A 26,309-nucleotide genomic window follows, 5' to 3' on the forward strand; every position below is an offset into this window, starting at 1 on the left:
TTGAAAAAATTTCAAAATTTTTTATCCCAGTTATTCATTGTTTTATAGACCACAATGGGATGCTAAAAGATGATTAAAGAAGTGTGTGACTTGTTTAGGATTAATGATTAGTTTTTTGAATTGATACTATTTTCTTTTAATATAAGTAATGTTTTCAAGCAAGTCAACAGGAAAACATGGAAATAACAAGTTGTTTTTATCACATAGTTTCTTTTGTTTTCTGCATGTAACACTGCCATTTTTGTACTATACTTTTAGGTTGCTATTCCTATTGAGGAGTTTTACAGTGCCCATCTAAAGTTTACATTCAAACATAGATCTTCTAATGATGGTAAGTTGTTAATTGATTTATGAACACTGAATTAGCAACTTGTGATAGAACATGTTACACTTGCTTAGATACATTATCATGATCATTTTGATCTTGTTATGTAACATACTGTAAGTATATATATATAGTAAGTTTGGACTTTCTAAACGTTTTGTCATGAATTATTATGAATAGATTTGTTAAATGTGTACTTAATAGAAGTGATATGATGAATTATTATGAATACAAACAAAAGTAATTATCCCCAGTGACTGGACAATTTTAAGTTAATCTATCAGTTTTAGTTATTTCATGGACTTTAGTAAGGTTAATTGTATTACACTCTTGGATTCACCCAGAACTAAGCTTCTAAGCTACTTATACCATCTGGTATGAAATGTAATTGTAGAGCATTTCGTTCATGAGCTGCTTAACAGTAACATATGGTAAACCTACATTTTTATTCTTTAAGTTTTGTCACATTTTGAAAGGTGATTGATGGTGTGATTAATTCCTAACAGTTTAGTGTAGAATACCCTGCTTGTGAAGTATAATTTAACATCAGTCATGCATGTTCTCTCATTATTTCAAAAATAAGTGTTGAGCAATTTTTCAAATGGGAGACAAACAAATGCTCAGACAGACAACATGATTTGCAGTTTGTAAGATGTGATAAATGTGGAATTACTAGAAGTACTGTGAATATACATGGTAAATTTGAAATTCTTGTAAATGTCATGATCAATTACTATGAATATATGCAGTATTTCTGGACCAAGTAGAAAAGACATAATGAATTATAATTTAGTAAATGAATATTTGTAGTGGAACATTTTCATTTTTGCACACCAAAGCACTGTTTGGGTATTTTTGTGATCATGTATTATTACATCTTAAGCTCTTCATTTTCAGTGTCTTTGTTGTTGTTGTTGTGTAGCATTTTCAGGTTGAATTTATTTTGTCATGATTCATGAGATAAGTCCACAGAACAACTGGAAATTGAATTAAGATATTTATTACAGAATAGTCCTGAATTCCCTCACTAACTGAGTTCCAGGGCAGGAAATAAACAGACTAAACATTGTGTATGTATTTATTTTGGACATGGACAGTCACTTGTACTGAATCTAGTCATTCACTTTCAAATTTCATAGAGGTCAAAACTTTGAGGCATCACCTGACATGCTACTTGATGACACTACTATTTACATTTATGCACTTGAAAGGGCTGCTTAAATGCCATACCATCTGTGGGCAGACCAGGTGTTATCTCAGTTTAGAGAAAGAAAGAACAAAAATAGCTAGAATGATAGCAACATAATATCATGAAAAACTGCACATAGCAGAATAACTGACAAACTGCAAAAAAACTTAACAAATAAGGAAGTAGGAAACTTCTTATTCTTATAAAGCACAGTTCTGTGTGTAATTATCTCTTGGCATGAGCAACATTTTTGTAACTGAGTGACACATTAACAGCAGTGAAACTGTTTAGGGTGTTAGAAGTTTTATTCTTTGACAGAATCATGTTTATATGTGTTAGTGTTGGTTTTTTATATTTACTTTGAACTTATGAGAAATAATGTACATTATATAGAATATTAATACTGAACAGTCAAGTAAAATCAAAAGAAAGGACTGCATTAAAAACAGCAAATCCAAACCTCTGACTAATAATAACTTGTAATAAACAAAAACAAGTCTCCAAAAAATAAAATTTGCTGCATGAATCAAAAGGATCCTTAGAGTACAGGCTATAATGTGGGTTATGAAATGTACCCTAGATTTTGGAGGTGACTGCAGAAGTGGGACCCACATTGTGGTGGAGATAACACAGTCTATCGGTTTTAACAATTGTTCTCCAGTCTCACATGAAGAAATTAATAAATAATAAAATGATAAAATAATCAAAAGAAGAGAAATAAGATTAGGAGAGCAAGATGTGGGTGCTCCAACCCACAATGTCCCACATCTATATCACCCGTCACAGCCTGCAGACAGTTGTGGGAAGCTAACTGCTCTATAAAGTGAAGAAGAAAATAATAATAATAAGGTACTACTCGTTGAGTGTAAATAAGATAAACTTACCTACTGAAGTTAGCATTCCAGGCCTCATTATGGTCATAAGGTACTAATTAGTAGCCCAGTAGACAAATTATACTAGTATAAAGGCACACAATTAGTTATTTAAACTAACTAGTATAACTTTCAACCACCACCCCTTAAGTCCACTGTAACTACCAGTTTTCAGACTAAACAATCCTTTATATGCAATAAGGATTTCTTCTGGAAAACTGTTGCACCTTGTTGTTTAAATGACTTTGTTAACAACTAAAAACACTCATCAAAACATTTCACAAAAATTTCCTTAATTTTTGCTTTCTTTATATGCTTATATTTACCACAAAATACTTTAATAATTTTTTAAAGTTTATTTATTAATTAAATCCATTAAATGTTAATTTTGTATCATTATTTCAACAGTAATAATAAAATGTTTTGCCTTTCCAGTATGTGGTTTAATCTTTTTTTCTGGTAATGTACCATACTCTTCTGTTGTAAGCATTGTAACTTCAAAATTATCCAGATTTTGTAAAATTTGTAATAAATTACAATATTTTTTATTAATCTTGAAATATTGATGCAATGTGAGTCCCACTTTTGCAGTCACCACCAAAACCTAGGGTACATTTTATATCCCACATTATAGCTTATATCCTGGGGATGCTTTTGATTGATGCAGCATTTTTTATTTTTGTTTGAGCATGTTTTTGTTTATGACAAATTACATATTTATTAGAGGAAATTAATACTGATAAAGTTAAGTAAACAAAATAAAAAGGAAGGACTGCATCAAAAACAGCAAATCCAAACTTCTGACTAATTACATTAGTTTGTTGTAACCTAAAAACAAGCCAAAACAAAAATAAATTAAAAAATAATAAACAAAAAATGCTATACAAATTAAAATGATCCCAGGGTAATAACTATAATGTGAGATATAAAATGTAACCTAGGTTTTGGAGGTGACTGAAGAAGTAGGATCTGTATTGCAGTGGGGATACACCATCTATCAGTCTTAACCTCCATTCACCAGTCTCACATAAAGAAGTAAAATAAAGGAGTAGCATTAGATACAGAAATTGAAATAAGGAGAGCAAGATGTGGGTGCTCAAGCCCGCAATGTCCCACATCTATATCACCCTTCACTGCTTGCAGACAGTTGTGGGAAGGTAACTGCTTTCCAAGTAAAAAATAAAAAATTAATTGAAAAATAAAAGTATGAAAAATAAGGTACAACCATTTGGGGATAAGTACATTAAAAACTCATCTATTGAAGTTAGCATTCCAATCCCCAATTATAGGAGTTCCAATGGAAGCTAACTATTCTACTTGTATAGTAAATTTATATCCTTGCTATTATGAGACTTGATTTATTGAATTGATTGAATTTATTGAAAACTGCACAAATCCAGATATTTTTACCTAAACTTACAGATATATAGATGATTTAATTCATATAAATAATCTTGAAATAAATAATGTTATCAACACTATTTATTCAGCAAAATTAGAAATTGAAAATATTTCAATATCTAATACAGAAGCACATTATTTAAATTTAGAAATTAAAAATAATGTATAAGGAGATCAGTGTAAATATTTTTGATAAAAGAACGTATTTTGCCTTTCCAATTTATGGTTTACCCTCTTTTAATAGTAATGTAATGTGCCTTATATTATAAGCATTATAATTTTGCACTTATTCAGATATTGTAAAATTTGTAATAACATTACTGATAAAATACTGTAATTTGAAATACTAATACAAAAATTAATAGTTAATGGATTTAATAAAGAAACTTTAATTAAAATTATTAAGTTATTCTGTAGCAAATGTTAGAATGTATTAAATAAATGTAAAGAAATAAAAATTAAGAAAATTTTACTAAAAATTTCTAAACTATTTTTAGTTATGAATGAGGTCATTTAACAACTTGGTACTACTTTATGTGGATGTACACTTGCTGCATATAAAGGCTTGCTCAAGGCATGATAGTCACAGTAGACTTAGTAAATGGGTGGTGGTTGGGTGCTATACTAGTTTATTTAAATAACTAGATGGGACTCTTCATACTAGGGTAATTCATTTACTGATCTACCAGTTAGTGCCTTTCTATCATAATGGGGCTGGAATGCTAACTTCAAGAGGTAAGTTTTTAACTTACTTACCTCCATATTGTAGTTTTTTTCTTCTTTACTTTAGAGAACAGTCATCTTCCCACAACTGTCTGCAGGCAGTGAAGGGTGATATAGATGTGGGACGTTGTGGGCTTAACCACCCACATCTCGCTCTCCTAATTTTGATTTCTGTATCTGTTGCTACTCTATTTTATTTCTTTATGTGAGACTGGTAAATGAAGGTTAAGATCAATAGATGGTGCACCTCCACCACAATGTAGGTTCTACTTTTTCAGTCACCTCCAAAACCTAGGGTACATTTTATATCCCACATTATAACTTGTATTCTGGGATCTTTTTAATTAGTGCAGCATTTTTTGTTTATTATCTTTTAATTTATTTTTGTTTCAGCTTGTTTTTAGGTTATAACAAATATTTTTCCCCCTAGTCTTTGGTGATATTTTTAAAGCTAAAAAGAAATTCATTGTTATTCAAAATATAGAGTTACAGCAAATCTAAGCTATCAGGACAGTTTATGCTATTTGTGTATACAAAGAAAAAAAGAACTCATTATCTTTTAGCTTACACTCTTGTATTGAAAATACAACTAGTAAAAAAGGTGCTCTTTTAAGTAATGCTTTGAATAGCCCATTTTACATAACTCATATTTGCATACAGTTTGTTATCTTCTTTATTTAAGCAAAAAGAAGTCTGAAAACAGTTATTAATTTCAAGTGAACGATGAAAGTATATCACTTATTTCTTTCACGTTCATCACTTGTTTGTCATTTGTGAAACTTGTGCAAGACAAAGGAACTACTTAGAAATGAATTTTAGTATTATCTGAAAAAAAGGTTTCTTTTTACTTTATATCATCAGTGAATATTTTATAGTTAGCATGTACTTAGTGATATTAAAGTATTTTGTGATCCATGGATCCTTTTATACTGTACTTCAGTTTCAAAAGTGTGAGTATCTTTTAAATAGTGTATCCAAAAATTAAACTTCATTATGCAAATTTCAAATAATTTTTGTCATTAAATAATTCACTTTCATTTGTAAAACTACTAAGGTATTTTGAATTTTAGATAATAGGAGAAAACTTATAACTTTTCTCTTTCACAGCTAAAGACAAGTCAGAGAAATTCTTTGCTATGTCATTTGTGAAACTTATGCAAGAAAATGGAACTACTTTGGAAAATAATGTTCATGAACTACTGGTATTTAAAGTGAGTAGTTATCTGTTTCAGACATTAACACTCCATTTATGAGATTTCATAAACATAACTGGTAAACTTTTCTGTGAGATAGCAGTGTGTCATTAATATTTATAGCTTAGAACTCAGTACTTCAAAAATATAACCTTCCATGGAACTAGAAAACTTACACAACAGAGTGTTAGGATAGCAGCAATTCCTTTTGGTAAAGGCAAAACCAATGATCCAAACAACCATTGCAATGAAGCTGATTATATCATTTAGTACCATTTATAACATAATAAACTATTATTTCACATTAATAAAATTTCTTGAGTTTCCATTCAGTCTATTTTCATGATAAAAATGGCCAAAGAAACTGGAATCATTCTAATCCCATCTGAAATGTATTTGTCACTCTTGTGCCCTTGGAATGTTTAAATGTGGTCTTAAAAACCAACATTCAAGTTCAATGGAGGCTTTGTAAAAAGTTACAATGGAATTTGGTAGTTTGACAGCAGTTCATCATTGTGGCTGTTATACTATGCACAATTAATAATGAAAGATATTGTTGCAAGAGTAGCTTGAGAACTGGAACATTGACTTTGTAAAGTGTGATTAATTTCAATTATTATGTATCTTATCCCTTTGAATTAGTCAGTTTAAGCTTTTTTGGCATATCCTAGTAGAAAATAAAGTAGAAAATTAATGTTTTTTCTTAACTTTTTCTTTATAGTTTTTAGGTAGCATTCTGAATGTTTTTCATAAAATAAATAATTTTTTAACAGTTTAGTTTTTTTTAGTAATTGTTTGTTTATGTCCTTTGAAATTGCATGACTGTTTTTATATTTAATGTATGATAAGTACAAGTAAACTTGAAATATGTTAAATAGAACAAAAATATGTGTGTACATAATTGTGTGTATGCATGCATGTGTAGTGGGAGGGATATTAAATAATTACCACAATACTGATTATTAAATTATAAAAGTAAAATTCTGTGAACATCTTAATTTAAAATAGCTCTAAAACATGTTATGAATGATTAATTTCTCATTTTTTTCCATGATCTTTTTTCTCACAGTGATTAATGAAACTGTTTTCATGTTGTCAGTCACTAGATCTGGTCTTCAACCGATGTAATGTATACATTTATATTGGTATGTTTAGGTGGACCACAAGAAATTTGATGAATCTGATGTTAGCTACTTATCCCTTCCATCAACTCAAGAAGAACTAGGAGCTCAAGTACAGCCTGGAGGCAGCTCCTTGGGAAACCTTCCAAAATCTGTACTTGCAACTTACCAAAATGGAGGATTAACTCTCACCATGAAAGATAGCTTCAGCATTAGTACTTTGATATGCTCCACTAAACTTACACAGAATGGTATGTTAATCAGCTAGGATATCATAATAATTTATCATTATTTCTTAAACAGTGGATTGTGACTCCTAAGGATTGCAAGCAGGTTTTCAGGGATAGTCACAAGCTGTCTGTGCTGAGTTAGCATTTTGTTTTTGGTTTTTTAATCTTTAAAGTGTCAGAGAGATGAACGTATCACTTTTGTTATGAACTGCACCAAGATTTCTAGCTGATTTCTCCAAACCCATTCCCTTGGCTGTGGTTTCACTAGATAGTAGATAGGGACGTTAATCCATTCATGCGTGTCACTAATTAGATAACGAGGCATTTGGCTACCTTAATTTTCCTGATAAGAATAAAAATTCTTCTTGATATGATATCTTGCTTACTTTTACAAGAAACTTTTCTAGACTTATACTGGCCTATATTGATGAAAATTTTCACTTACCATTAGACTTTATGCCCACTTATCCTTACATATGCAACAACCTTCCAACAATAGGAGCTTGACACTACCTCTATCATAACTGCACTCTGTATAATCTTTCAGCTGTTCACTACTTCTTAATTGACAGTTTTATTGTACAAATGTTGTTTTCACTCTCAGTCTGATTGACTTATGCAAAAGTTTTTCCTTTCTTGTTTTTCAGGCCTTTCAGTATATTTTCTAAATCTATTACGTTAGTTATTCAATGTTTTTATAATGCAGGTTGAAAGATATGAATTATATTTTTTCTTTTATAGTTTCTTTCCTGCTTGTATTCTGAGAGTTTTGCACTCACAGTTTTAACTGGTTATGACAAAGACTGCTTTGGAATTCCCAACCACATACACAGGGTCCGAACCAAAGTTGTTGGCTTCTGTAATGACAGCTCTGGTGTGCCAGGAATCGATCAGTTTCATGCTACTTTCAGAACACACTGAAGATTGTCTCATCATAGCTGCTTAAGGCTTAATTGATTGGAAAGAAGCAGATTTAAACATACTCTTTCCTTATCTTAAATTCCTCTTTCAGTAACATCATTTTGGGGAAATTGCCAAAGCTTCTTTCACCTTTTATAGAGTTAGTTACTCAGATATATTGTGTTCTGTCTTTCTTTCCTGTTTGATGCAATTCCACCACTGCCTTTGTTTGAGACAAATCTTTGGGTCAGTACTTACCATTTCCTTCATCCCCAGATATTGGGGTTCATGCAAGTCATTTTGCCTTAAACCCAATGTACTGTGGTTGGTTTTCCTTTTGCTTATCATCATTATGATGTCTGTTATTTAGCCTCGCAGCATTTGGGGGGCTTGGACTCCAATTTTGTGGTTTTCTTTATCCTTTTCTAGTTACATCTTTGCAAAACATACCATTTATTAACAGTATAGCTGTAATGCCAGCAGAAGTGAGTATTACTGAATATACATTTTCAGTTTAGGAAAATGTTAACTCTCAAACTTTTGGAAACATGTTGTTGGTACTCTGTCTAATGTCATTTTCAGAGCATTTAGTGTAAGTGATTATGTTATCAGGTCAAAACTCATGGGGGTTAGGTTTCATTTTTGGAGGTTCTTTGGATACTGTGAGATTCATAACAGAAGATTTGGCAATCCAATTCCATTCAAGGGATCCTATTTCATGCTAGGACCTTTCAGAGGCAGTTCAGGCCTTACTTTGTAAGTATGCTATGGAAGGTAGTCCCTATTTTGGATTTTGTCTTGGTGTCCAGTTATCAGTTTATTGTCTCTGATACATTTCTTTAGTTGTTCACCATGGAGTTGTCTTTAGCTCTTTGTTGGAGTTTTTGCTCCTGGTTTCTGTACAATAAAGCTCAGTATGTTAGATGCACCCCTCCTTCTCTCCATATCACATGCATTCATTTTATATGTTTGCTTTGCTCATCAAGTGTGTGTGTTTCACAATCAGGTGCTTCCATTCAGGTTTGCCTTGGCACTCTTTGGGTTCTTCCAGGATATTTAGGCATTTGCCCATCTGATTCATACTTGGAGCTTTCATTTCCACCATTATTTGGTCAACTAGCTACTTCAAGTCTCATAACATGTAGAATCTGTTGTATTTACTTTGTCAAGGGACCTATGTTTTTAAACATTGGATCTTCCATATTGGGCTCACAGACATCACACATTTCTTCTGGGTACCCTGTATCTTGTCATCGATTGGTTACCTTGTTCCTACAAAATTCTACACACGAAGTGGTTTATACATTCTCAAGTTTTTTTACAGTTGTGTGCTCAATGGGATGCTCCAAATTTGAATGCTTTTGACACTCATTTCAGTACACAGCTTTTCCAGTTTTGATTTCCCATTCCTCCTCCATTGGCTGGGAATAGTATGTTCTCTAAATCTTGATTGGATAGGTTGGTACCTATATGCATATTCTTCTCATCTCACAAGTCATTGTTATAATTGATATCACTCTGTGTCAGATTCTATTGGCAGCTCTGTTTTGATTGTCTCAAATGAAGTTTCTATTGCTGCTGCAGCTTTTTTTGTGTCACCCTCCCTCCTCTTCCTTTTTCTCCAACACTCCTACTTCAGCCTCAGATCAGGCATGTATCATCCATCCATTGCTGCACTTCTTCTTTAAGTGTGGCTTTTGTCCATCATCAGAAAGGCCTGACTTACTCTTTGTGTAGTTTCCTTAAATTCCTCTGTTATCCATTTTTTGTCCATGGTGGTTTGCCCACAGAAGTGGATATCATCTTTCTCACCTCATGTCCATTTTTGACTTGGACTATTTGACAGAAGCCCTTTGGTTTCTTTAACAGCTATGTTTAGGTTTCCAAATGTATTCATGTTTTTTGGTCTGTAATCTTGTTATATTGTTCTATTTTTTCTACATTTCCAGTCCTCCTTGCTGTGTTTCACTCCTTTATCAAAATTTGAGCCTGATTCTGCATGTTCTTACCCATTTTCCATGAAGTCCCTTTTCTTGCTCATATTGACATGTAAACATCTTAGTTCATTTGTGTTCATGATTAATGTTTGCTGCATTTTTGTTTCATAGTTTCTACATGCTTCTCTTTCCACATTGTTACTTTATACCCAAACAATGTCTGCTGAATAGCATAATTTTGCATTCACATCCATTTCCTTCCTTCCACATCCCATCTCTCTAACCATTCCAATCCTGACTGCCCCCATTGGTGTGGATTCCTGTACGTGGTGAGGGAAAGTTCTGTTCTTTTAGGTTACCTCCTCTGGGGTCTAAACATCCACCCACGTGTTTGCCGTGCAGGGTGACACGTGAAGAGGAGGAGAGAATCCTGGTGGTTGAGGGGTCCAACCCTAACACACCAGTTTGGCCTTCAATTCCTGTAGACGGGCAGCTTTTGGGTAGCCCCCCTTAGGTGAATCGGCTAGTCCACTTGGGCTAGAGTCAAACAAGTACCAGTGTTGGAAGTTCTCAACATGTGTTGTGGACATTGTGTCTGATGCTGGTGTTTGGGTATAGTGCTCACGAAACCCTGGCGTTGCTGCAGTGTCCTTGCTTGACATTGTAGTGCATCCCCTTGCAGGGCTCCATGGTGGGTGGGGTCAGTGGGCACCGAAATTTTTTTTTTTTCTTATGTATTCTCCTAATAAAAATTTAAATAAAATAGTGAATAAAACGGTCAATAGGTAAAGGACCACGTTTTGAAGACTGATCAGCAATCTTCAACATCTGTACCACCAGTTGTACCTCATTTTCTCATCCTACATTCTATTTCAGAGAAACCTTAGGGCAAATGACCCCCTTTTTTATTCAGAAGGGACTGGAGGGACTTGCTGGCTCTCCAAAGTCAGTAAAGAAGCTTTGATCTGGAGACATATTGGTTGAAACATCTACATCCCAACACAGTGAACTCTTCTTGAAATCAAAGGCAATTGGGGATATACCTATTGAGGTTACACTTCATGCTACTTTGAATTCATCACGAGGAGTTATTGTTGAGAGGGATTTGAAGAACATCCCCAAGTCAGAGATTCTCGCTGGTTTCTCCACTCAAGGAGTTTCTGCAGTGAGGCTCATCTCCACTTGCAAAGATAGAGTTACACTGCCGACAAATGTCCTCGTTTTAACATTTACATCACCACGTGCACCTGCCACTATCAAGGCAGATTATCTAAATTGCAGGGTATGGCCATACATTCCAAACCCTCTCTGATGTTTCCAGTGTCAGAGGTTCGGTCACTCAAAGACGTCATGTCATGGTTCCCTGCCGTGCGCTCGTTGTGGTGGCAAGGACCACAATGCCTATGAGTGTGAAACAGACCCACATTGTGTCAATTGCAATGGTTTTCACCCTTCCTACTTTTGTTCTTGTCCTAAATGGTTGGAGGAAAAAGAGTTGCAGCGTTTAAAAACGACTCATAACATTACTTATCCTGAGACTCGAAAATTGTTGTCCACCACTTCATCTCGGACATATGCTGTTGCACTTTGTTCCACAACTACAGTGGGGGTGCAAACAGATCTCTCTGTGCCTCCAAGAGAATCATTCTCAAAACAAATGAAAAGGCTTTTGATCTCCATGGTTAAAAAAGTTGATGAATCAACTTCTACAACCATCTCTGTTCCTCCCACGCATTCCAACAAACCCCAAGATCCACGTCCTTTGGTTCCAGGTACAGGCATTTCTTCAGATACATCTTTTTCTCTCACCCCAAGATGCAAAACAGTCATTCGTTAGTGTCCTCAGTCACTGGAATCCCCTTCCAACAACAAAGACCTGCCCATTCGACCCAGGGCAGGATCCATTTAGGTCAATACACCTCCCTCGAGTGAGGACAGTAAAGAAAAAAGACGTGGTCATAAATGAAAGGGTTCTCCAGCCCAGGGGTCACCAAACTTTTTTCACAGGGAGCCAGATTACTTGGGGAATGATAAGCACAGGCTGCATGGTCATTATGTTCAATACTCATAAGCTAGAATGAAAGCTCTCTGTAAAAGACTTAACACTAAGTTTAGGATGCCACATTAGCCATATGGGAGTAGTATGCAATACACACATATAATAAAAAACAAACAGAAATACAACCAACATTTTTATTTACCAAAAGGTTATCAAAGGTGACATTAGCAAAAACAATTGTCACATCGCACATAGTGAGTACATATCTGAATTTCACTAAGTCGCAAAAATGTTAGTGAGATTTATGAAATTGGCATTTGGCTTTCAAAATATCTTCAATGTTTGGTTTTGAATTGCTGCATCCAATCATTAGAATTGCTTTCAATTGTTCATCAGTCAACCTTGATTGATGTACCATCTTCACATACTTCATTTTTGAAAATGCTTGTTCACAGACATAGGTTGTTCCGAACACTGATGCCATACCAGATGCTAATTGCTTCAGCTTTGGAAAATCATCTTCAGGTATGCAGCTGTAAAATTCATTAAGTTGCCCCTCTCTGTGTTTTGCTTTCAACAAGTAATTGAAACCATTTCCTTGCAAATCGATGACCTCCAGCTGAAGTTCCACTGGCACGTCATCAATGACACAATCAAAAGAATTCTGAAAAAGGAGAATGTCACTTTCGATTCTGTCGAGATTCGAAAATCTCTCTAAAAATGCTTATTTAAATCACCAATAATCCTTTTCTGAAACTCCAGGTTGACATCTTCTGTGATTCCAGCATTGAAACACTGAAAATGAGAGAGGTTTCCTCCTTCCAAATGTGCTTCAAACAATGACAGCTTTCTTCAAAATCTTTTAATGATTCTATAGAGATCACAGACAAGGTTATTCTTCCTCTGAAGTTTCAAGTTCACCCTACATTCATGTAGGATGTGATGTCAACCAAGAATGACAACTTTGACAACCAGGTTGGATCCGACAGAAGTGGATCGGCTCTATATTTCTCAATGAAAAATATATCTATTTCTCTTCTCAGCTTATAAAAACAAGACAAGACTTTACCGTAGCTGAGCAACCTCACCGCCGTGTGATAAGGCAAGTCACAGAAATCCGACTCAATTTCTTCAATAAACACCTTGAACTGGTGATGATTAAGTGCATGACCCTGAATAAAGTTTGCTGCAGAAATGACTGGTTTCAGTACGTAAGAAATATCTAAGTCTTTTCCACAGAGTACTTGCTGATGTATGATGCAGTGTATGAATAGAGAGCTTGGGAGTGGAAGATCTTCCTACTGTTTCCTGATCAGCCCCACCAGACTCTTCTTTACTCCAGCCATGTTTTTTTCCTTCATCAACTGTTACATCTCTAAACTGATTCCACTGAAGTTATAGTCTTGCAAAGTTTTGTGCACTTCCATGAAAATGTCTTCTCCAGTTGTTCTTCCGTGCATGCTGCAAACTGATGCCAACTCTTCCGTGATCTGAAAGTCTAAATTAACTCCATGAATTAACACGAGAAGTTGTGACATGTTCGAGAGATCAGTAGACTCATCCAGTGCCAGAGAATACCATTGTAAGTTTCTAGCTTTTTGGCATATCTGTAATGTGATGTTCTCTCCAAGTTTTTCTGCTCTCCGTACAACTGAAGTTGCTGATAGGCTGATACTTTCAAAGAAATTGGCTTTTTCAGGACACAGCTCATTTGCTGCTTCCATCATACACTCTGATGAAGTTGCCGTCAGTAAAAGGTTTTCTTTGCTCTGCCATCCTATGCACTATTTTGTAACTGTACGAGTGACAGATTTATTTTCAACAAACTTTTTCATGAAGAGATTCTTTTGAGATTCAAAAGCACGTTTCATGGATTCAAATTTCTCAGAATGGAACTTTCCTGAAAATTTCAAATATGTTGATAGATGTTTTCTTTCGTAGTGATGCCAAAGATTGTACTCTTTCAAAATGGCAACACTTTTGGTGTATATCACACAAGTCACTTTCTTGTTTTTTGTTTCCACAAAGAAGTACTTTTCTCCCCATTCTTCATTGAAAGCACGACAATCAGAGCCCACTTATCTTCTTTTAAAAACAGCCATAACAATGGGTGAAAAAAAAAATGATCTGAAAATGAAAAACACAGAACGCTGTGAGAAAAGTATTGTACTGATCCAAGAAAACAAACAACATATATTGAAATGTACATTTGCCACGACTCTTACCTAAGAACGAGTTACAAAAAGCTCATAACCCAACTACTAAGAAAAATGAGCTTGCTGAAGCATTAACCCTAGGCCATGGAATTTACAGATGAGTTGATAGGACGAGGGTTAAGTTTGTACTTGTTTTCGAAATCCTAATGCTTTCATAGATACGTGCCTCGATATGAATAAACGGGTAGTAAGGACGAAAGAAGAGTTTTCCTATTGGTTAAAAATGCGCGTGACAGCCTTGTTTTTTTTTATCATGATGTCTTGTGTTTACCTTCGTTATTCTCCCATTTTTCATGGACGGTTGACAATAATCCACGAGGCAATGATCATTTTCCTATACTTTTGAGAGAGACTGGCCCTGGTTAATGCCACCTAACCCACGTGCCCTGGTGGAAGCTGGGTCAGGCAGACTGGTCCACTTTCACTGCTCTCACAGAACTTGATCCTGCCATTGTCTGTCAATCATCAATAAACGACTGTGTGGCAGCAGTAACTGACTGTATTATACAAGCAGCTGCTAATGTATTCCTAAAACCTTGATACGTTTTCCACTATATCCTCGTCTGTGGTGGAATCCTGCCTGCCACATGGCATGGAAGGCTCAAAAACGGGCCTGGGATATATCCCACACTTTCAAACCGCATTGCTTTCCAGCGGGCCCGTGAACATGCTAGGTAGATAAGACGTCAAAGCCAGAAGGAATCTTGGATTAAGTTCACATCTGGCATATCTTCTACCATCAATTCCAAAGTAATATGGTACAGGGTTTGAAAGGTCAGTGGGCACTACACTTCTACCCCTTCTCTCGATCTTACTCTCTGATGGCCAAGAAGTAGCTGATATCTAGATACTCTAGGTGAAAGCTTTTGCTGGGTATCTAGCACTTCTCCTTGTTACTCCACCTTCTTGGCCATCAAGACTCAGTCAGATAAATCACCTCTTTCCTTTTGAACTGATTGTCTCTATGACTATAATCACCCCTTTACACTGGTGGAACTGAAACTGGACCTTCATCAGTCTGGCAGTATATCTGTTGGACCAGATGATGTACACTCTGACATGCTGCACTATCTATTTCCTGCTTTTCTTGATATTCTTCTAATTGTTTTTAACCAGATCTGGTAGGAGAATGTTTTTCCTAATACCTGGAGTCAAGCTATTATCTTACCTTTCTCTTAGCTTGGGAAAGATCCCAAGATTTCTTTAAACTACTGTCCAATTGCTTTGAAGAGCTGTCTCTGTAAGACCTTAGAGAGGATGGTTAATGCTCGTCTTGTTTGGTTCCTCAAATCAAACAACCTCCTCTTGCCCACCCAGTGTGGGTTCCAATGACAGCACTTCACCATGGACCACCTGATTCAGCTTCTCAAATGACAACATCTTGTCTATGACACAACATGGAGGTATGGTATTTTGCGAGACCTTCATATATATGGGTTACGTGGCCATTTACCCATCTTTATTAAAACTTTTTTAATGGACAGGAGATTCCAAGTTCATGTGTGTTGCCACTTTCTCATTCTTTTCTACAGGAACTTGGAGACCCTCAGGGCTGTGTTTTGAGTGTCACACTTTTCAGTATAAAGATTAATGCTATCATTGAACAACTCCCTCTCACTGTTGCAAATGGGATCTGTGTTGATGACTTTCACATCTCATGTCAGTCGTCGAACATGAGGTATATTGAGCGGCAACTACAAACTGCCCTCGATCGTGTACTGAAGTGGACCATCGCAAATGGTTTTAATTTCTCTCTCTCTTAAACCGTTTGCATGCACTTTTGCTGCCGAGGGGGTATTCACCCTGTTCTCGAACTCCATATCAGTGAAGTTTTGCTGCCTGTGGTCCCTGAGACCAAGTTCTTGAGGCTTATCTTTGACCGTAAGCTGACCTTTATACTACACATTAAGCAGCTATGGGTCAAAAGTACAAGAGCACTGAACATCCTTCGTGTCCTCTCTTTCACCAGTTGGGGAGCAGATCGGTGTTCTATGTTAAAGATATATCATACTCTTATTCGATCGAAACTCAACTATGGTTCACTGGCCTATGGCTCTGCCAGACCCTCAGCCTTAAAGATGCTGGACTCCATTCATCATCAAGAACTTTGGCTGTGCACTGGGGCTTTCCACACCTCCTCAGTTTAGAGCTTATATGTAGAGTCTCATGAACCTTCTTTGCACCTTTGCCATCTGCCACTGTCTTTACTATATTCTTCAAAACTTCGTTCCTTACCAAAGCATCTCACCTGGGGTTTGTGTTTTCCTTCCTCGGTGGGCCATACTTTTTCAGAACAGACGATCTGCCATTGCTCCTTTTCGCCTTTGCATCCAGGCGCAGTTGGATGAATTAGGTCTGTTCGTGGATAACATTGCAGTATCCACTGGTCAGCCCATTCCACCATGTCTTATTACAGTCCCCAAATGTTACCTTTCTTTAAGTCATCTGAGAAAGGCAGATACTCCCGATTGGAAGTACCGTCTTTTATTTACTGAACATCTTTTGAACAATCTTTCCATTTCAATTTATATGGATGGTTCCAAATCAGGTGACTTTGTGGGCTCTGCCATGGTTTGTTGCTGTATGGTGGTTGCAAGCAGAATCCCCTCTACAGCTTCTGTGTTCACTGCTGAACTGTATGCCATTTCTCTTGCCCTGGATCATATTGAAGCTAAGCAGTACTCCAACTGCACTATTTATACTGGCTTGCTTAGTTCTCTACTGGCTCTGGAATCGCTTTACATGGGTTCACACCCTGTTCTTTCTGATATTCAAAACTGACTGGGCCATTTATCATTAACATCTACTTCTCTCCAGTTTCTCTGGATACCAGGCCTTGGTATTTGCGAGAATGAGCTTGCAGACACAGCAGCTAAGTCTATCTGCTCTGGCACTATCACCACAGTGCCTATTCTATACATGGACTATGATTCTGTATTCAAAGCATGGCTCTATGCCCGCTGGCAGTTGACTTGTTGTGAGCAACGTGAAAACAAGCTTTTCCAAATAAAACGCTATATTGGACTTTGGCCGTCTTGCTTTCGTAAGGATGGGAAGGAGGAATTTGTTCTAACTAGACTACTCATTGGTCACAGTTTTTTAACTCATCGTTTTCTTTTATCCGAAACTGATGCACCAGTTTGTAGTCTATGTAACACTCAAATCACTATATGCCACATTTTACTTTCTTGTCATTGTTACAATTCTCAACAATGGCACCATTTTAAACATGTTCTGTCCCAAGGTTTGTCCATAACATTAGACAGTGTTATTGGTGACAATGACATTGTCCACCTTGATAACGTTTTTAGTTTTTTAAAGGCCATTAATCTTTTTAATGTCATTTAAGTTTTTTATATTTCTTCATTAAACCTTTTTTATTGTGGTTCCCTTTTAAGAATCACAATCTCTCTAGTTTGATTTGAAATTAGGAAAAGGCCGTAACATTAAATAACTCGACACCAGGATTGGAAAGGCCAACTTCAGGTGACTGACGGTGGTTCTTGTACTTACCTGTTAGTCTTCCTGGCAGGTTATTATAATTACCATTATGTTACAGAAAGTCCTTTACAACGTCTCTTACTGTAGTTTCTTTTTTAACATTGTAGACTGGATGTCAACATTGGTTTTATGCTATTTATGTTTTTAAATACTGTTTTGTTTTACCTTCATTTCCTTTTATGAATTTTACTACATTTACTTTACTTTTACCTTTTTACCAGATGCTTGGCAAGTTGTTATTGCAATTTTGCTACATGTCTTGTAAAACTTTTATTACTTTACTTTTTGATAATGGTCGTAATGACACATAACCTGGAACCAGGACTGGAAAGACCAACTTCAGGTGACTGATGATGGTTCTTGTGATTACGTGTTAGTCTTTTTGGCGGGTTATAATAATTGCCATTATGCTAGAGAAAGTCCTTTACAACTTCTCTTGCTATGGTTTCTCTCTTAACATTGTAGACTAGATATCAACATTGGTTTTATGCTATTTATGTTTTTAAATGCTGTTTTGTTTTATCTTCATCTCCTCTTGTGAATTTTACTACATTTACTTTAGTTTTACCTTCTTACCAGATGTTTGGTGCAGATAGCCTAGCTGCTTTGTGCCATAAAATGCTAAATCAACCAACCAATCCTGACTGTTTCCTTTGCAAGATTAGGGCTCTCCAATGGTATATAATATATAACATGCATTTCTCCCTTGTCTGGTTATCATTGCTGTGGCTTTATTCCCTAGACTCCTAGCCTTTTCCATGACCTTTCTTCCATTACCCTTTCTCCTGATAATTGTTATTTGTTTTCATATTTATTCCCATTTATCACGGTACCACGTCCCTATCTGTGTACTTCCATCTTTTTTTGGGTAACATCAGCAGTGCCAATATGGACCAGTCTGCATACTTTTACACCTTTATTTTTTGGTGAGTGGTAAGTACTTCATTCAATTTCTTTTAGCTGCAAAGATTTTTCTCCTATATTTGGATCCCATTAGATGGAGAGTGTTGCCTGGCCAGGTATGCTTAGTATTAAACCTTCACTGTGCAACCTGTGTTCTTATAACATCTCAAGTGATTCATGGCATTGAGGCTGTTCCTACCATGTACATGATGTACAATTTCAGATGCTACCAGGTATTGGTTGATTGACTTTGCCAATGTGTTTTGTATGCTTGAAAATACAATATCTTAATCTGTCATGAAGTCATGTTATGCCCACCGATGATACATGATGTTATGTAGGACTGCTTGTAAGGATACTCCATGGTCAATTGCTTTATTGGAGTTTGTTGATTAACTCCATTGATGTGATTGTTCTGCTTTTTAAAATTGGACATCACAGTCACCCTTTGCACTATCTTTGGTGCTGCAGTCCTTTAGACTCTCTAATGCACTTTTTCCCTCCTCCTTTTAGTGAAGTGAGTCCTGGCCACTTACCAGTTTCTAGCTACTAGGCTGGTAGACCATGAAGGTTTGTCCCCTTGAAAATACACAATTATACTCTGCTGAGAGAAGTGTGGTAGCATTCTGCCAATGTAGGTGGTGTGATGCTCTTTTTACCATATATATAATGCATGAAACAAACTTATTAACATCTTCCACAAATCTTTTACATGTTGACTTCACAGTCTTGGTTTTAAAGTCTCTTCTTTCAAAATAACATGATGAAAAAGATTTTAAAAATTAGTGAATGAATAAAAAATAAAAAATGTCAACAAGTAAAAGTAAAATCTTTAGTGTCAATAATTTTTTATCTTTCAAGCAAAACAGGATCACAGCAGATCTACTGTACATGTTAAATGTCAGAGATAATCACTAACAATTTACGTAAATATATCCACCAGATGAAGCTCATACAGTCTTCTAGTAATTATATGTGTAATGCAATGTGTAGTAACAGTTAGTTTTGAATATCACATGTTATAGTAACTTTGGATTGGCATACAGGCAATATAGCTGTTAAGTACATTAGTAAAAATAAGGAAATTGCTATAAACATCATTGCAAAGGTATAGTACCAAGGGGGTTTTACAAGTGAAACATCTTTGAATGCCTCTCATTTGAACTACTGCATAATCAGTACTTAGTTAGTGCTTAATCAATAATCGACTGGTTGCTAGTTCCCAGTGGACCTGGTATTGGTTTTAGCTGGATGGAATGCATGAATTCCTGCATGTGTAAGGACTGGACAAAAAATTCCCAATGCTGTCAGATTTTGAAAGGGAGATGAGCACCCACTTGGTCTCTTCCCTGCCAGAACCTGTTTTGAGATGTAAGATTGAGGACCATTTTCATACTGTGGACCAGATATATATTTCCTGATACCTCAAAATGGTTGGTATGGGTATTACAATTTTATTAAAATGTAGTAGAGACCTCTTTGTTAAACTGAAGACGACCTGAGAAGGTTGAAACATTGTTCTCTACTTTATTTTAATAAAAGTTTTAATACCCATACCAGCCATCTTGAGAAACATTTTTACTTCAAGTTGGTTTCTCATCATCACGAATTTCCTGGTATCACTATGTGTTGGTTGAGGTCAAACTCTCAATTACAGTTTGTTGCACTATATGCCAAGGAGTACTCTTTATTTCTGTAACTCTACAATGGTCCCTCCTTTGGTTCCACCATTTGGTAAAACACATTACTGAAGGGTAAAGGTTACATTTAGCTCAGAAGTGATGTGGTCTCATTGATATGCTGTTTTTAATTCATTTTCACACCCTATCATTTTTTTAGCTCTTCCTAGAAGTGGATCATCTTCTCACTTACCTTTCGCCTGTTTACTATGAGATTCTAGTTTTTTTGTGAGAGGATATTGTTTTAGAAATTGACTTTTTTCTAAGCTGAAAATGTATTTCATATAGATATGTATTGCTTCTCTCATTTCTCACCTGTTCTCTTCACTTCAGTATGGTTTGGTGTGATCTGACCTATCTCAAAGTGGTAAACATCTGAAAGGGTAGATAAGGCACTAGTTAGCATAGGGGTAATGTTGCACTCTTATCAGTAAAGGGTTGTTGCATAATCTTTTGCAGATATCTCATGTTAACATATGTGAAAGTAAGGAGGAGTACCAAGACTAGTAACAAGCAAAAATTTGCATTGATAGCTTGAAGTATAAGTTAAGCTTTTTGTTGGAGGAGTCATCTATTGGAAATGTATTATTCACAATAATTTTTACTTTTTAAAGTAATTTTGTTAAAATTTCATAACAATGAATAAAACATACATACCAAACTACATTTAATGTTCTTATAAAATAAATATAGTTTTTGCACTTAAAAAATAGATGTTCTGTGTGAGCTTGGTTTAGTCTATTAAATTGTGTGATAAAACCCAGTCAGTTGGCCTCTACATTCTCCATATATTATGCTTTTGGAATTTTTTTTATGTGGCTTCATAAAAGAGATGGTTTATGCTATAAAGGTTGTGAGAAAGGATGGACTGTGTAAAATATACCAAGAAGCTTCACAAAGATTACTCCTGCAATGTTGGAAAATACTTGGCAGATGATGGGGTACATACTGATCATTTTGTTTGTAACTCTTGGTGCATATATTGAACTATGGTGATTGTACGCTGTAAAAAATCTAAACATTATTAATGCTCATAGATAAATGGTTTTCCAGTATGATTTTTCAAAAATGTTTCCAAAATTCTTGGTCACTCTTGTATTGTTTTCTTTTACCTAATCACCAAACATGTAAAATTCAATTTTGTAACCAGAGAGCTTGTATATTATAATCTTAAATGATTTCTGCTTATCAGCAGAATGTTTATGTGATAATTTTATACATAAATATATTTTATCATGTTAAGACAAGTTCTTCATAAAACTGAAAAAATAAAAAGAGAATGTATGGAAATAGCTACAACTAAGACCAAACTATCTGTTAATAGTACATAATGGAGGAAGCTACGTACTACTTATCGATATATTTAAAATAGTTTGTATAACAGTTAAATAGTTTCTTATTATGTAGATGTTTTAATTATTTTTTAAATTATACAAGTCTCATTATTATTGTTAAAAATATTTATAAACTTTTCTGTATACTTAAATATAATGCATGAACAATATTATCTACATTTCAATGTTTTTTTTAACCAAAACACCATGAAAAGTATACCTTATACATGATTGTAGTCATTGGTGTAGTCTTGTGGGTTGTAAGGGAGCACTAACTCCCAACTTTGTATGCAAGGGTAATACCACTCAAATGCAAATTATTTGTAATGCTATTTTCTTGTACATTCGATTCTGAATCAGAGGGATTATCATATGCCTTAAATATGGAATGCTTTATATAAAATTAAGTTTTTATCATGAGGTGAATATGCTATGACTTTGCATGTATTACTGCTTGACAATAATATATCTCAGCCAATGATATTCTGAATTTCTAATTAATAATTAAGTTCAGTAAGTATGATAAATAACCGGGTTGATAACACAGGCCTGCAAGTGTAAACTTCATAAAAGTTGTTTTGGTTTTAATAATGGGTTTTCTATAATTCAGCTATGCTGATTTCAATTCTATTTTTTTATTTGTTATATGATGATTTTTTTTACAAATTGGAAAGAAAAACTTTTACTTAGATAAATAAATATCTTTTATTATTTTGTTTCATAACAAAAATATAAACTGAAGAAAAGAGAAGAACATTGATTTCAAACAAATATGAATCCTCATTAATATTTTTTTGTGTGTGAAATCCATCTTTTAGTCTCAAAACTGTGTGTTGTGGTCTTTCTTTTATGTGTTGCATCTGTAGCATATTGTTTCAATGACCAGCAGTAACCAGTCATCATGCACATTATCTGATACATCTTCCCCATTTCCCTAATGTTGTGGTGAAATCTTTCTCCTTGTCTGTCACTAATGACACTGAGATTTTCAGGAAAATAGTCAGTATGTGAGTGTAAAATATAAACTTTCAAGGTCATGTCACAAAACTGTTCGAATTTATTGAGGATGTTATAAACAATATTTTCGTAATTTGAATTTGTGTTGTTTCCTAATGATTTGTCAACAGCATCTTTGAAGGCAGTCCACACTTCTTTTTCAACTTTCTTCATTGTCCTTTTGAACTGTTTATCTGAAGTCAGTTTCCTAATCTGAGGCCCAACAAAAATACATTCTTATAAGTTTAGATTCTGAAAGAGCTGGTAGTCTTTGATAACATTTCTCACATAAATGTTCACTGCACATTCTTACTGTTTATTACTACTTGTAATACATTCGTCAGTAGATACACTGATAAAATAAACTATAGTATGATGCAAAATTGCAAGCTTTTACCAAACAATGAATTTGCATTATACAGTTAGTAAGTGTATTAATTTTATACCTGTATACAAATGTTTGGTCTACAGTGAGCACATTTTACACACATATTATGAAAGACCAGCCATAACATTATCACTTAGCTTAATACTAATTTAACATCAGCAGTACTTTGTGTTCAAGCAAAACTGATGGAACATAAGATCATGCAGTAACAAAAATGTTTAAAAGAAGCTCTAGAAAAAACCTTCACTGACTGATTATTTGTGGAGCAATTTATTTCATTACCTTAAATAAAATTTTCTGTATTTAAGATATATTTTCCAGCTAGAAAGGTTTATAAATTACTTAAAGAACTATTGTAAAAGATATATATGTGTTTTTCTAGTTCACCTTCTGGGGTTACTGAAGTGGTGGGCAAAACCAGAAGACTTGGAGAAGAATCTAAAAGCCTTGATGCAAGTTGATGGAGAGGAAGTAGTCAAAGTAAGTACAAGTTTCTACTATTCTACTAATATAACACTGACTTTCAAAACATATAGTTAAAACATTTCACATGATTTGAAATAATGTATACATGGAGATGATGTGTCAGTTTTCTCAAATCAGTGAAACTAAGTATATGATGGTTGTATTGATTCTTTGCGAGTAAATAAATTTCATTTTGCCTACAAATAACAATGTTAAAAGCTTTGTTTTCTAGCTATAAAATACAGAGTTTGCTCTTTATATCATGTTGTAATGTATACACTTATTTCAAGAAGAGTGGAATAATAATATCTGTTAGTAGAAGCGATGACTGCCCAAGAAAATTTAATAATCCCATTTAGTATAAACATACAGCATTGTTTATTGTTTGGAATGTGTATTCTAGTATGAATGATATTTATGTCATGATGACTTGTATATATATTGGACTTAAGATTGCTGCATACTTTGTATTTTGTTGTATAAAGTTTTAAAATATGTATATAATGACATAACTAGTGTAAAAATACATAGTACATTTTGTATTTGTTCTTGAACTCTTTCATTCTATTCACTTTGTTATAATTAAATGTGTCTTCATAATACACATCATTTCAATTTCAAAAGAAAACTGACCTTTAAGCCTTCAGTGATTAGAAAGTATAAGCTAAACCTTCTCAAACTGTTTATAATAGTCAATTTAGCAAAGCCATGCTTTTATGATTTTGTTTGTAGTTTCTTCAAGATACTTTGGATGCTTTGTTTAACATCCTGATGCAAAACTCTGATTCTGATTTATTTGATAACCTGGTGTTTGAAACGTTGGTAAGTGTTATTTTTAATTTTACTGTATTGAAATTGTTGGTATTAAACAACTATTACTCATACATACATAGAGAAACACTGTAACATTTTAGAATAAACAAGTAAAGAAAATTTTTTCAAAAAAAGGAAGTAATTATAGGAATGGCTAATATCTATGCTTCTAAAACAATGTAAACAAGGTAGTATGGATGGCATTTGTATCATCCATACATTATAGCTTAGGCATACAGTGTATTAGAATATTAGCAGGCAAAAATAGGGTAAATTAAATGCTCTTGTGATTGAAGAGTTATGTTTATTGCTAAGTGTTAATTCTTGCATGTGTTATTATGTAGAGATAATGCAAATACAATCTATATTGTCTTGTTTGCATTATTTTTGGAGAAAAACATTGCCCATCCCTGCATTTAGTACAGTTTTTGAAAACTTTTTATTATTTGCTTTTTATTAATGCACTCATTTAATAGACATACAAAGGTTGTATTTATAACTAAATTCTAAATACAATGATGTTCCAAATGTAGTATTCACTATTTATTCATTATTTGCTGGTAATTCCTGTTTCACCCTATACTTTTAAAGGAATACCAAATTTCTGTGAGAAAGGTAACTTTGAGGGCTAATGACAGCATTGTTTAAACTAGAATTATATATATTTTAATGACTACTAGTTATTAATAATACTTGTAAAAGCAGATACTCTGTTTGAAACTACTTTACTTTGGTGAAATTGGTTGACACTATTGTTTTGGTTCTTGAGTCATCATGTAATAAAAACAAGCAGAAGAAAGAACAAAAAATTCAAACTTTTTGCTGTAATATTTACAGATGTTCCCAGAACTTGTGACTCAGTAATTACATATATATTGTTATAAAAGGAAACAACGTGCAGTACTATAAATAGTATTTCACTATGCCAATTTGAGAAAATATTTTAAAAACAATTTGATGAACAATCCAAACCATCCCCACACAGGCAATGCTACCATATGTCTGATTATCACAGTCCCTTATATTTTTTCAAAAGACCTAAAATGATTGTGTATAACACTATTCTTGAGTATATTTTTACCTTTTCTTTGAACATCATATTTGGTTATCTCTTTCCATATGCACATCCTTTGCTGCACATGTCATAAGATATTACTGAAATATATTTAAAATTTAATTAAAGTGCTTTATTATTGTGGTATACAAATAAACTTGGAGTCAAAACATAGGAAATAATCCAAAACTTAGAATTTTATAAGACTTTATAACTTTACAAGAAAATGTTTAAAAAAAAAGTCAAGAATTTCCCCAAGTATGAGAATTGTGATCTTTGCTAAGCCTTTCATCTGCCAACTTTTACTAACTTTCTGAGAAGTATGTAATCTAAAGTAAATTACCATAATATTGTTGTCACTAAGGCAAAATATATCTTTTATAGTCTTCATTCTTATTTGATTACACAGCCAAAACAGGAAAATTAGACCCATCTGTCACATTCTCCATTAGCCAATAGTTCTATCCACTATTTAAAATTATTGCATTTATAACCAAAAAAGCCAAATCTTTAATTGATCAGATGCTACATTATACTATGTTGTTTTCTGTACAGAGATTTGTTTATTTCAGTTATAATTCAAACTTTATTCCCATAGGAAATATATTGCTGGACTCAGCTGAATTTTTAATAGCTCTTGTTGCATAATTAGAAAGCCATAAAAATTATATTAGTCATAGGACATTAATATTTTTTCAGTTTCAGTTCTTAGGTACATTCTTTAATTAAATAAAAGATTATTTAGTGCAGTCGCATAAAAATTAGGGTTTAAGTTTATTAGGGTTTATCAACACTTGACAGCAGGAAAAAACAATAGCAAAACCAGAATACCTTGATTAGTGCTATATTGTTTTTCATGTGTATTCTCCACTTATTAAAGTTAGAAATGGAGCTTGTTTTTCTTAATAATAAGAAAATAAATAAAATACTCTTTGCTCTGTTGCATAAACAACCAAACACAACATATAACATCAACACTTTTATTGTGTAGCATTCAGATTGTGTGGTTATGATTATAACATACATAAAGGAAAAGTTAATTTTATATAATGCAAGTTTCTAAACTTTTT

The 26,309-nt window shown here is 34.1% G+C and overlaps 1 protein-coding gene across 5 annotated transcripts in view; it reads left to right on the top strand.

Moving 5' to 3' along the window:
• Positions 1-26,309, top strand: part of mbc (dedicator of cytokinesis protein myoblast city) — a 239,710-nt gene that overhangs the window by 102,994 nt on the left and 110,407 nt on the right. For all 5 annotated transcript variants that reach the window (XM_076460973.1, XM_076460974.1, XM_076460977.1 and 2 more), the window contains 5 exons: positions 259-331; positions 5,618-5,721; positions 6,859-7,075; positions 23,290-23,387; positions 24,105-24,194. In XM_076460973.1, the coding sequence (XP_076317088.1) occupies positions 259-331; positions 5,618-5,721; positions 6,859-7,075; positions 23,290-23,387; positions 24,105-24,194 (582 nt within the window). The remainder of the gene's footprint in view (positions 1-258; positions 332-5,617; positions 5,722-6,858; positions 7,076-23,289; positions 23,388-24,104; positions 24,195-26,309) is intronic.

The sequence above is a fragment of the Tachypleus tridentatus genome, chromosome 10 (genome assembly GCF_004210375.1).
Source record: "Tachypleus tridentatus isolate NWPU-2018 chromosome 10, ASM421037v1, whole genome shotgun sequence".
Lineage (NCBI taxonomy): Eukaryota > Metazoa > Arthropoda > Merostomata > Xiphosura > Limulidae > Tachypleus > Tachypleus tridentatus.